We start from the raw sequence: 13,958 nt of genomic DNA, 5'->3' as shown, positions 1-13,958 counted from the left end.
GGTGTGACGTATTGTTTATATATATATATATATATATATATATATATATATATATATATATATATATTCTGTTTACCTGCCAACTTGCGGAGCTTTTTCATGGGATCAGGGTGGTTTCCAAATACCTTTTTACAAAATCTTATTCAAATAAGAAGAAACATATAAGAAAGTAGATGTAGGTAGGCAGGCGCATAGAAGACACTAACACCCTTGAAAACCAATTCAAGGGTATTTCCTCGAACTACATAGATCTAATGAAAGGAAATATTGACATAATGAAAAGCATTCTTAAAGAAAGCGAAAACAAGAGGGTTGTCTTGATTAGACAAATAGCTAGAACATAAAATAGGAACATAAATATGAAGGGACCCCAAATATGAAGGGATGCTCTCGGACGCAGGTTCGAATCCTCGTCACGGCCCTTGTGGATTTGTTCATGTAGAGAACTGCTTAAGGCCTATTGGCCCGTACGAGGCAGCGCCTATTTATACCGCCCACCCAAACGCATTCGTATACATGTCTGACCTACGCTTGAAACAATCAAGTGATCCCGCATATTATCACGTTACCCGGAACATCGTTCCCTGAATCAACAGCTTCTTTTTAAACCAATATATACCACATGACGGTAGGAGAGGGCACACAGACGGACAGATCAATTTTATATAGACGGCTTAAACAGGGTGGTGGGGGGAAGGGGGGAGGGAGGGAGGGAGGGAGGGAGGGAGGGAGGGAGGGAGGAGAGAGAGAGAGAGAGAGAGAGAGAGAGAGAGAGAGAGAGAGAGAGAGAGAGAGAGAGAGAGAGAGAGAGAGAGAGAGAGAGAGGGGGAGAGAGAGAGAGAGAGGGGGAGAGAGAGAGAGAGAGGGGGGGAGAGAGAGAGAGAGAGAGAGAGAGAGAGAGAGAGAGAGAGAGAGAGAGAGAGAGAGAGAGAGAGAGAGAGACACACACACACACACACACACACACACACACACACGAGAAGACAGATAATTATAGGCAATAACTGCCACAGACAGACATACAGACAGACAGAGCAGAATAGAAAGTCATTAAGGAACAAATCTTCAAGTTACTTGTTGATGCGCTCCTGGGCCTCGAGAACGGAGCAGTCGCTGGTGGCCGTGACTCGCGTATACGAAGTGACGCGACCCCCGGGGTTCACCACCTCCAGCTCGTACTTCCCCTCGTCCTCCCACTGCAGGTCCTCGATCCTCAGACTCACCTGCGAGATGCACAAAGACAGAGTGGTGGTCAGTTGCCACACACTACGCAGCCTCCCCCTCTGCCCTGAAGGTCTGCTAACCACAATCAGCTGGAGGATCGTGGAGGTGGTGTCGAAGGGGTTGGGGTAGGGGAAAGAGGGGAGATCATCATCATAGTGTTCTCTGAAGGTGGCGGTGACGGCGACTTGACTGTGGAGAGAGAGGTGGTGAGATCATGCCAGCTTGAAGAGTGGTGCTAATAGTCAGTCTAAAGAACATAGGTACATGTACTAGTGTTATAGTCAGTCTGAAGAACATATAAACGTGTGCTAGTGTCAATCGAGTCAGTCTAATGAACACATGCACATGTAATGTTATAGTTAGACTGAATAACATATCCACGTGTACTGATGTTATAAAGTCTGAAAAACAGATCAATATAACAAAGATAAATGAAAAAAAATATGATTACATTGGCAAAAAGACTTATCAATTAAGGGATCAATCGACCACCTTCTCTTGACAAGGTAGAGGATCAATCAGCCACCTTCTCTTGACAAGGTAGAGGATCAATCGACCACCTTCTCTTGACATGGTAGGGGATCAATCGACCACCTTCTCTTGACAAGGTAGGGAATCAATCGACCACCTTCTCTTGACAAGGTAGGGGATCAATCAACCACCTTCTCTTGACAAGGTAGGGAATCAATCGACCACCTTGGCATGATGAAGAAGGGTACAATGGTTTATCCCTCGCATGAGGAGCAAGTGTTCATGCGTTTACAATCTCACGAGAGAGTAAGGTTCCAGGCCATTCTCCCTGACCAGTAACACCGAGCTCTACACATGTTGCACAAACACACACACATTAGAGGTCATGCTGCACACACACACACACACACACACACACACACACACACACACACACACACATTAGGGGTCATGCTGCACACTCACACACACACACACACACACACACATTAGGGATCATGCTGCACACACACACACACATTAGGGGTCATGCTGCACACACACACACACACACACACACACACACATTAGGGGTCATGCTGAACTGTATTAGGTGAGTACACACACACACACACACATTAGGGGTCATGCTGCACACTCACACACACACACACACACACACACATTAGGGGTCATGCTGCACACACACACACACACACACATACATTAGGGGTTAAGCTAATATCACACACAGGAAGTGGGTACACTTGAACTTTTGACCCAGCTATGTATTATATATTTAAATTAGTAGTTCACTTTAGGAAGTTCAATATAGGCACTAATAAAGCACACAAATATATGAACTTTTATGTAGTAAAGATTAAAAAAAAATATTATATTTAACTTTACATCAAAAAGCCTAAAACAAATAAAACCAAACGGAGTGAGGGTGGGACAGGGGGGCGGCGGGTTGTCACCATACCTTGCTCACTAGGCCAAACACGTCGTGCAGCTGCTGCGGACAACGGCCGTGCCCAAGAGTTTAGTCACCAGCGCCGTACACCAGGCACGGCCAGGCGGGCACGAATGAGGGGGGGGTCATAGAGGTCACCCAGTGAAGCAAACAAAAATAAAAAGAAAAGAAAAAAAATCCTCTGAAGTATATAGTGAGAAGTCTCTTTTCAAAGGTAAACAAAAAAAAAAAGGGCCGACTTGGGGGGGGGGCGGTGGATTTACACTTGCCAGGGGTGTGAGGAGGGGTGGGAGGGGGGGAAGGGGGGAAGTTTACTCATTAATGAGTGACGAAGCATGGCTTTGACCGTCTCTCAGGGGGGGGGCAGAGTTATCATTAGAGTGTTCCATGGCAGGCATAACGGCCCCCCTAGAGTGCACAGGAAAGGGGGAGGGAGGGTATATATGTGCACTACAACCTGCTCATGGCCGTTCTCCAACCACTACTGCACTCATAACACACATAGGCGGGACCAAAGAGCCAGAGCTCAACCGCCGCAAGCACAACAAGGTGAGTACACACACCACCCACTACAATGTCTGCTAGTCGTCTAACAACTCTAATGTGTGATTTAGCTACATATTAAATATATAATAATACCAGTAATAACTTCTCAGCGGCTTAAATATCACGAAGCAAACGAAGGAGAAGATAACACTCAATATAACAGACGAGAACAACTATATCAAATCTCAAGATCATTTACATATATATATATATATATATATATATATATATATATATATATATATATATATATATATGTCGTACCTAGTAGCCAGAACGCACTTCTATGCCTACTATGCAAGGCCCGATTTGCCTAATAAGCCAAGTTTTCCTTAACAAAATATATTTTCTCTAATTTTTTTCTTATGAAATGATAAAGCTCCCCATTTCATTATGTTTGAGGACAATTTTTGTTTATTGGAGTTAAAATTAACGTAGATATATGACCGAACCTAACCAAACCTACCTAACCTAACCTAACCTATCTTTATAGGTTAGGTTAGGTTAGGTAGCCGAAAAAGTTAGGTTAGGTTAGGTCAGGTAGGTTAGGTAGTCGAAAAACAATTAATTCATGAAAACTTGGCTTATAAGGCAAATTGGGCCTTGCATAGTAGGCTGAGAAGTGCGTTCTGGCTACTAGGTACGACATATATATATATATATATATATATATATATATATAAACAATTATGAACTTGTATTAACAGATGCAATTCTCATCATTCTATTTAGCAAAATGATAACATGCTTAGGGAAATATGCATTATTAACTCTAGTCTATTCATCTTATTCATCCAAAGTTGACCAAACACGGGGCATATATAGATGTTCACTAGAATAACCATTGGCTTACTCTAAAAATTAGTTGATCAATTATATTTTAATGGTTATTCACTCTTACTAACTCACAAATTTCCATTGGTTGTGATCTCTACTCATACACACCTGACAGGTACACATCTGACACATTATACACCTGGTTCACTCACACACCTGGTACACTCACACACTTGGTACACTCACACACCAGACGCACTCACACACCTGGTACATTCATACACCTGACATTATACACCTGACATTATATACCTGGTACACTCACAGACCTGACACACTCACACACACACCTGGCATACTAATACACTTGGCACACTCACATCTGGCATACCTACAAACATGGTACCCTCACACCTGCTACAGCACCGTACACATCTGACCCATATAGCGCCAAAACAAAATATTGACAAAGGGAGCAAACAAATCTAACTTTTTCTATGTGTCTCTTTTAACAAAAAATATATATACTCAATTAGGACTAAGTTGTGCATGTTAGTCCTAAGACCGCATATTTAGACCATATTGGCGTAAGTTTAAAGTTACTCCATTTATGTCATGGCTTTTAGAATTTCAATAGTTCAAAAGGAATTATTTTTTTGTATTGTACAGAAGTCTCTAATTCGTAGACTTAAGCCATAGTGACTATAGATTCAACCATTCTTGGAGGTTGGGCTGCACATGATTGGTCCGCCTCACCTGGCCACCTCAACTGTCACCAATTGGAGGTCACTAAATTACAAAATTAATTTACAAACAAAAATTACATTTCAGCACCATGCACCTACTAATATATATCTACAAATTATTAGCACTACGTGTCTCTAACTGGTCAGAAGAGGCGCTGACAAACCAAGCTGCATCTTGCAGTAATCTACAGCCTCGCCTCCCCCCCAAAAAAGGAGTAAGGTATCGAGCGCGGAAACGTTGCGATCCACAGAGGCGACGCAGGACTCACCGAGCTCTCGGAGGAGACGGAGGAGAACCTTGGGTAGCGGTTCACATCGATGAATGTGCCGTCTTTGTACCAGCGGATCTCCGGCATGGGTTCTCCCGTTATCTGTGAACCAACAGAGAAGATGTCTATATACTGTACTTAAATTATTCTTGTACAATATTACAGAAAAAAATAAAAAAGGGATATTTACGTTAAGATATATTATTGTATAATCCTATACCGTACAGGGTATGTGGAAATTCTCTGAGCAAATATATATATATAATTTTTGTTATTATATACAAGCGTTCTTAAATTCTTGTAAAGTTTCGGGCAGGTCCTTAATGCTAATTTTCCCAGGAATACGACCCGCCAAATCGTTTAACAACCAGGTGCTCATTCACTGCTGGGTGAACAGAGGCTACAGTTAAGGATTGGTGCCCGGTCAATCGTTCCCGGCCAGGATACGAACCCAGGCCAATAAGCGCTCGTGAAGCGCCTGTCGAGTGCTTTACCACTACGCCACGGGAACTGCTTACATTTGGAAACAGAGTATAAAAGGTATACACACAGAAATCACAATAGCGTGATGCATCAAAGGAACAAATCCACAAGGGCCATTATGTCGTGGTCTAGTCAACTAAGGCAGCGTCTGGGATCATCCCGGGCGGCGTAAGTTCGAACCTTCATCACGGCCCTTGTGGATTTGTTTATAAAAGGTATATTTGAAGCGACACACTGGACAGAGGACGGCACCTGGGCATCGAGAGAGATGTGTCCTCCGGGCATGGCGCGAACTTGGTGTGGCAGAGCCTTGGGTAGGTTAGGGTGCTCTATCTTGCGGCCCACTCGGATGGGTCGCGGGGTCATCACTGCCTCGCCCCACCCGTACTTGTTCCTCGGAGTCACACGGAACAGGTATTCACGATCCGTCTTCAAGTTGTACACATCGAATGACGGAATTGGAGACACACCAAGCTGAGGGAGGATGAAATCAAATATACGTTATCACCACCCAATTGTCCAATTTCCGGAGGAAAAAAATGCAATATGATGAAATAAGGTTGTTGATATGAACACAATTGCACTTGTTTATGACATCATCCTCATTATAAAGCTTTGAGGATAAATAACAGTACCACACTTTAGCAGTCATCCATATCTTCCTCACCAGCAGTCATTTCTCACACACCAGGTGAATATAATGATCTTCCTGAACTGTTTCATAAAATATAAATACAGTCACTGACTTCTTAAAAAACATTTCCATCAGGCACATATATCCATTACCATATCTGGCGTGCACTGTGGAGAAATGCCCGACAGACCACTGGAACATTATCTAACACAGTGCATAGTTACAAACCCATTAAGATTTCAACTTTAGATTCAACAGAGCAGAAGAAGTTGTTAAACACATATAACAAAATCTTACTGAAGCGACCATACGAGTCATAAATACTCATACTCCGCCCAAGTAAAACAGAAACAAGCAACACTTAGTGTGCCAGCCAGAGGCTTAGGGCCCGCGCAGGAATATCCCTGCAAAAAAAAAATATATATATATCTGGCGTGTCGTTCATACTCGCTCCTTCACACTCATTGTGTGTACTCCACGGTCTTCAAAGGTGTACAGACAATGTATACCTCTAAAGGTGTACACCTCATTGGGGGTGAATGTGCACCCGAATGACTCTGCTTACCTTCAAAATCATCCATCGAATAGACTCCCTTTACTTGTCTATCATCATCCATTCGTTCCCTATGATCAAACCCTCGCAGTATGCTCGCGTCAATCATTCGGTTTACCGACTTTTGCCCTCGTGGACGCTTTTGTCCAGGACAGTTCCAGTCCCATGCTTTATTCTCGTAACACATGCTCCCAAGATTGCCCACTTCTACTGCTCAGACCTAATGAATGTTTCACGTTCACATGACACTGTTCCATTCACCCGAACTGTATGAGGTCTCGAACCCTGATCCCCACACGTGTGACACTGTTGGCACTTATATGTGACACTTATATGACACTGTTGTGTGACATCCGGACACATTATGGTCAACACTACCGCTCCTTGATGCAGCTCAGGTCTCAGACTCACCTTTCTCTCAACATAGTTTACACAAATTTATATCTTATCATCGACACATTACAGGGACTTAAACTTATCAACCGCTTCTAGCCCTTCACAATTAACATTTATCTCACACGATAAATATATATCTCATTCTTCACCACCATAAGTTTACTTTTGTTTACACTCACGTCTTCTCCCACACAATACAGCTTTCAATTAGTCAACATAAATCTCTATCACTCTTGACATAAAAATGTGTACGTATCACATTTACATACAATCAAATCGTTTAAAATCCAACAACTACTCACATGAAACACAACACTTAGTTTGCAACTTTCTATAGCATTCCTACCTCGGTATACTATTGTCGAGAACAATGTTCGCGAGGTCACCCATCCACCTACTGGCTGGAACCAATGCTGAATAACCTTACCATCAACTAGAGTGACCACACACACACACTCACATATGCCTTCACTTACATCAATATCAAATCAGGACTATCATTACTCCACTAACACCTCAAACATGCATTACTTCCTACATACATATGGTCGACAGCATTTACCAGAACTAGACCAACCCCCACACCTGTTCACTACTTGGTACACAGCTCCTCTCCAACTGTGTAATATGTTTTTTTTACATCCCTCATTGTATGCATGTTTATGGGAACATACATGACCAACACACCATCACCCACACGGACCTCGGGCTTGTTCTTTACTGACTAACTTCTCAATAATTTCTTGTGCTTTTAAATCACTAAACTGCCATACACTGCCCACTACACATTGGTTTCATAATACCGCTATAATTTTCATACTTAATTTGTTCATATATATATATATATATATATATATATATATATATATATATATATATATATATATATATATATATATATATATATATTTTTTTTTCCTAAACAGAAGTGAAATAACATTTGTTATTAGATCCTGTGGCTCAGTACCAATAACCCGGTAATTTGTCAGTGAAAGATCAATAAGATCTTTCACTGACAAATTCACTAAATCAAATCCATGCCTATTTTCCTCCCAACATTTAATAACTGATATAAACGCCCGGTAATATCTCGGTGATAACGCTCAGATGATATCTCTTCATCTGAGATATCCCGGCAATCGCAGTCGTTCTTGGGCTACGTACCCTCCAGCCAGCGGGGAGCTCCTCCCATAGGAGCCACTTGCCGGGTGCTCTTTGATAATGACTTACATATTCCCTGAGACTCCAAACTGTCCGGGGGTCTACGCACCTCTTGCCAGCGGGCCTCCTCCCCGAGGATCCAAGCCTCCACTTTGTACGCCGTGACGATCACTCCGCCACAGTGCTCAGGTTTGGTCCAGTGAAGAGACACCCAAGTCTTGCCGACATCTCTTGCCTTGGGCGTGCCCACCAAGCCAGGGACATCTGGTGGTAACAAAAGCCACAAACCGTCAGACACTGTTGCCTACATATAATAAGATGAAATAAGCCACAAATCCTCATACACACACATGCCACAAGCCATATATGTACTAACCCAGCCTCCAAAAATGACCTATAGGGACTGTAGAGGGTACGTTCCAAGTATGAACTATTACAGAAATACCAGTTTTGTGTTATTGGTATAGTATATTAAGGTATACTATACCTATAGTGACTGTGGAGGGTGTACTAATGGTACACTAAAGATCATAACAGAAACGGCAATAACCTAACCAACAACCTAACCCAGCTTTCCCTAGGCCAAATTCAGCACATGTACTATACTTGGCCTGTAAAGGGTTAGGTCTCTGGCCTCTCTAAAATCAAGAGGACAAAACGTGGACTTTCTGATGCAACAGTCGCTATAGGTACTGTAATTATAGTAGGCTAGGTTGTATATGCACACTCACACTCTCTCTCTCTCTCTCTCTCTCTCTCTCTCACACACACACACACACACACACACACACACACACACACACACACACACACACACACACAAAAAAAAAAAAGGTGTGTGTGTGTTACAAACACACACACACACAAAGGTGTTACAAAAAGGTGACACCCCTAGGGTCAACACTTGCAGCAGAGGAGCTCCAGCATATTTCAACAATCCTAAGTATTGTAGTACAGGTTGATGGTAGTGAGTGGTGTCCCAGAGAACATAAAGGTATAGTGCTCTTGAAAAATAGGTGAGATAACAGGAAAGTGCTAAGGGAAGTGAAAAATCGGATGAGAAAAAGTTGCCCTAGTGTTTACAGTGCAGAGAAGAACATTCAAGATGGCCACTGGCAAGGGGAAAAACAAAACAGAGCTTGATTTTGAGGGATTCAATGAAGAAAGCATTGATATTAGCAGTCTACATAACAAGTTGGTAAATTTAGATACTATAGTGAACTCTCATGTAGAAATAATTAGTAAATTGAAAGAAAGTAATGGACATTTGAATAGCAAAGTTTTATGTCTTGAGGGTTTAGTGAAAGACTTGCGCAAGGATAAGAATCAATTGGAAACAAATTGCAAAGCCATGGAAGAAGAAAATAAGCTCTTAAAAATAGCTTTGGAAGAAGTTAAAGTAAATTTAAACATAAATGACTACAATAGGTTAGGTAAGGAAATTCAACAGGAGAAACAGCTTTTGTCAGCACAGATGGAGGAAGTTACACAGGGAATAGAACAGTGCAAGAAAGATATGCAACTCGCTTATGCACAAGTGGCCAAGGAGAAGGAAAAAATAGAAGAAGCAGTAAAGGAAGTCAAACACTGCAGCAACCAAGATAAAACAAACATTAGGCTAGAAGTGAGGAAAGAATTGGCATCTAACCCGAAGTTGGTGCAAAACACAGTTGATCGGAGTAAGTCCCTGATCATTTTTGGCTGCAAAGAAAAGGCGATAACATCTAGGTCAGAAAGAGCTGTAGAAGAAGCTAAAGTAGTAGATAAAATTGTTGGCCTCGAAGAAGGTCTTACAACCATAGAGAATGTGTGCGACTACAGGAGAATAGGCAGGTACGTAAAAGGGAAAGATCAACCTTTGAGGATCACCCTAAACGGTGCCAAACAGATGGAAGAAGTACTAAGGAATGCAAGAAAATTGCAAAGTGATGAGGATGGGAAAGGGTGGTCGTTAAGACGAGATCTTTCAAAAGAAGATAGAGAGAAGCTGAAACTGAACCTCGCCGAGGCAAAACATTTAAATGAGAGCAGGAATGAAGGAGAAATAAATTCTTTTTTGTACAAAGTGATAGGGGTAGGCAAACCAGTAAAGTGGTACATAAAGGCAAACCAACAAAATCAATAGAGAGAGGGGGAGTGAAGAATAAGGAGAGGGGGAACAAGTTCCTGAAGATTGCTTACACCAACATAGATGGAGTGAGATCGAAGATACTGGAGTTAAGTGATGTAATACAGCTGCAGACACCAGACATTGTTGCACTCACGGAGACAAAACTTGAAGATGTAATTTTAAATGAGGTCATATTCCCAAGGGGCTACTCAATTTGGAGACGGGACAGAAAAATTAGGAAAGGCGGTGGCGTTGCTGTGCTGGTAAAAGAACACCTAAAGGTGAACGAAATAATGACTGCCAATCCACAAGAAGTTGACATAATAGCACTAGAGACCTGCCATGAGGATGATAAACTAATGATAATAAATGCATATAGTCCACCGCCAAGCAGCACATGGTCAAAGGAGGAGCTAGATAGTAAACGTGAAGGTCTTATAACAATAATGAGAGAGATTATAGCGAGAGCGGATAACGATAGATCACGACTGTTGATAGTCGGTGACTTCAACTTGAAATCCATAGACTGGGAAGCATGTGAAGCTAAAACAGAAGATTTTTGGACCTGTAAATTTGTAGACCTCATCCTGGAAACATTCTTGTATCAACATGTTAAACAAGCTACGAGGATGAGGGAAGGGGACGTTCCCTCCATGCTAGATTTGATATTTACCAGGAAGGAGGAAGAGATATTTGACATTCAGTACCTTCCTCCCTTGGGTAAAAGTGACCATGTCTTTTTGGGAATAAAGTATGCAATGCGTTATAAGCTGGAAGAAAATAAGGAGGTTGAAGCAATTGAAAAACCAGACTTCAGGAGAGGACATTATGGTGACCTTAGAAATTTTGTTAGTGAGTATAATTGGACAGACTTGATGCTAGGCAAGGAAGTGAATGAGATGTATGTCAAGTTTTGTGAAATATATGATAAAGGCACAAAAAAAATTATACCAAAACAGAGATGCAGGGCCAGAAAACAGGATTGGTTCGACAGAAATTGTGAGAGGGCAAGAGACCAAAAGACACAAAAATGGAATCGGTATAGGAAGAGGCCAAACCCCCAAACATACCAGCGATACAAAGATGCGAGAAACAACTATACAGCAGTAAGGAGAGAGGCAGAAAAAAATTTTGAAAAAGGGATAGCGGATAAATGTAAAACAGAACCGGGCCTATTCTACAAATTCATAAACAACAAATTGCAGGTAAAGGATAATATCCAGAGGTTGAAAATGGGAAACAGATTCACGGAAAATGAAAAGGAAATGTGTGAAACATTAAATGAAAAGTTCCAAAGTGTGTTTGTTCAAAATGAAATCTTGAGAGAACCAGACACAATAAGAATTCCAGAGAACAACATAGAGCGGATAGAGGTGTCTAGAGATGAAGTGGAAAATATGCTAAAGGAGCTCGGTAAGAACAAAGCAGCTGGCCCAGATGGAGTTTCACCATGGGTTCTGAGAGAATGTGCATCTGAGCTCAGCATTCCACTTCACCTGATCTTTCAGGCATCCCTGTGTACAGGAATCGTAGCAGACGTGTGGAAACAGGCTAACATAGTTCCAATCTACAAAAGTGGCAGCAGGGAAGACCCCCTCAATTATAGACCTGTATCATTGACAAGTGTAATAGTGAAAGTATTGGAAAAGCTAATCAAAACTAAATGGGTAGAACACCTGGAGAGAAATGATATAATATCAGACAGACAGTATGGTTTTCGATCTGGAAGATCCTGTGTATCGAATTTACTCAGTTTCTATGATCGAGCCACAGAGATATTACAGGAAAGAGATGGTTGGGTTGACTGCATCTATCTGGACCTAAAAAAGGCTTTCGACAGAGTTCCACATAAGAGGTTGTTCTGGAAACTGGAAAATATTGGAGGGGTGACAGGTAAGCTTCTATCATGGATGAAAAATTTTCTGACTGATAGAAAAATGAGGGCAGTAATCAGAGGCAATGTATCGGAATGGAGAAATGTCACAAGTGGAGTACCACAGGATTCAGTTCTTGCACCAGTGATGTTTATTGTGTACATAAATGATCTACCAGTTGGTATACAGAATTATATGAACATGTTTGCTGATGATGCTAAGATAATAGTAAGGATAAGAAATTTAGATGATTGTCATGCCCTTCAAGAAGACCTGGACAAAATAAGTATATGGAGCACCACTTGGCAAATGGAATTTAATGTTAATAAATGTCATGTTATGGAATGTGGAATAGGAGAACATAGACCCCACACAACCTATATATTATGTGAGAAATCTTTAAAGAATTCTGATAAAGAAAGAGATCTAGGGGTGGTTCTAGATAGAAAACTATCACCTGAGGACCACATAAAGAATATCGTGCAAGGAGCCTATGCTATGCTTTCTAACTTCAGAATTGCATTTAATTACATGGATGGCGATATACTAAAGAAATTGTTCATGACTTTTGTTAGGCCAAAGCTAGAATATGCAGCTGTTGTGTGGTGCCCATATCTTAAGAAGCACATCAACAAACTGGAAAAGGTGCAAAGACATGCTACTAAGTGGCTCCCAGAACTGAAGGGTAAGAGCTACGAGGAGAGGTTAGAAGCATTAAACATGCCAAAACTAGTAGACAGAAGAAAAAGAGGTGATATGATCACTACATACAAAATAGTAACAGGAATTGATAAAATCGACAGGGAAGATTTCCTGAGACCTGGCACTTCAAGAACAAGAGGTCATAGATTTAAACTAGCTAAACACAGATGCCGAAGAAATATAAGAAAATTCACCTTCGAAAATAGAGTGGTAGACGGTTGGAACAAGTTAAGTGAGAAGGTGGTGGAGGCCAAGACCGTCAGTAGTTTCAAAGCGTTATATGACAAAGAGTGCTGGGAAGACGGGACACCACGAGCTTAGCTCTCATCCTGTAACTACACTTAGGTAATTACACTTAGGTAATTACACACACACACACACACACACGCACACACACACACACACACACACACACACACACACACACACACACACACACACACGGTATTGTGTGCATAACAAATGAACACAATCAAAATCAATGTGAAACGCGACACTGGAGCAACACCGAGACAAGATCAAGAGTTGGGGTGTGGTGGTACCTCTGATGAACCTCCCTGAAGTGACTCTCCTCTCGTCGGCGAGGCCCCTGCTGCTGCTGCTGCTGCTGGGGTACTTGTCGTCCCTGGAGCGCGGGGAGAAGCTGCGGGCCCTGTACCACTCCCTCACCTGCGCAACACAAACCATATAATGCTTTCATTATAGTTATAATAGTGTATGTTCATAACTATATACAAATGTATGTGTGTGTGTTTATACACTCAACTGTATTTGTGTATGTGGTGGGGAAAGGTCTTTCTTTACCTTGACGCTGCAGTAGGCCCTGACGGTGCCGTTAATGTTCTTGGCCTGGACGGTGTAGGTGCCAGAGTCGGTGTACTGCGCCTCCCGGATCACCAGCGTGTGGTGGTTGTCCCTCACCGTCTTGTGGGCGCGGAAGGTGTTGGACACGTCGTGGGATCCCTTCAGCCACGACACTGGCTCACCAAAAATAAACTAAATTAGTCTTAAGCTTTTAAAGCACTAATGGTCTTCGCTCTCTGAGCGAACACAATACGAC

The 13,958-nt window shown here is 41.9% G+C and overlaps 1 protein-coding gene across 13 annotated transcripts in view; it reads right to left on the bottom strand.

The window, feature by feature from the left end:
• LOC123769197 (titin homolog) overlaps positions 1-13,958 on the bottom strand; it is a 755,105-nt gene that overhangs the window by 531,285 nt on the left and 209,862 nt on the right. For 11 of the 13 annotated variants that reach the window (XM_069317102.1, XM_069317100.1, XM_069317097.1 and 8 more), the window contains 7 exons: positions 13,703-13,875; positions 13,441-13,567; positions 8,322-8,476; positions 5,721-5,942; positions 4,986-5,087; positions 2,657-2,689; positions 1,075-1,223 (listed from right to left, as the gene is read on the bottom strand). In XM_069317102.1, coding sequence (XP_069173203.1) covers positions 1,075-1,223; positions 2,657-2,689; positions 4,986-5,087; positions 5,721-5,942; positions 8,322-8,476; positions 13,441-13,567; positions 13,703-13,875 — 961 coding nt within the window. The remainder of the gene's footprint in view (positions 1-1,074; positions 1,224-2,656; positions 2,690-4,985; positions 5,088-5,720; positions 5,943-8,321; positions 8,477-13,440; positions 13,568-13,702; positions 13,876-13,958) is intronic. The other 2 variants (XM_069317092.1, XM_069317095.1) reach the window with 2 other exon arrangements.

Source organism: Procambarus clarkii, chromosome 86 (genome assembly GCF_040958095.1).
Source record: "Procambarus clarkii isolate CNS0578487 chromosome 86, FALCON_Pclarkii_2.0, whole genome shotgun sequence".
NCBI classification, from domain to species: domain Eukaryota; kingdom Metazoa; phylum Arthropoda; class Malacostraca; order Decapoda; family Cambaridae; genus Procambarus; species Procambarus clarkii.
Note: the sequence above shows the minus strand (reverse complement) of the source record. Positions and strands in the feature narration are given on the sequence as shown.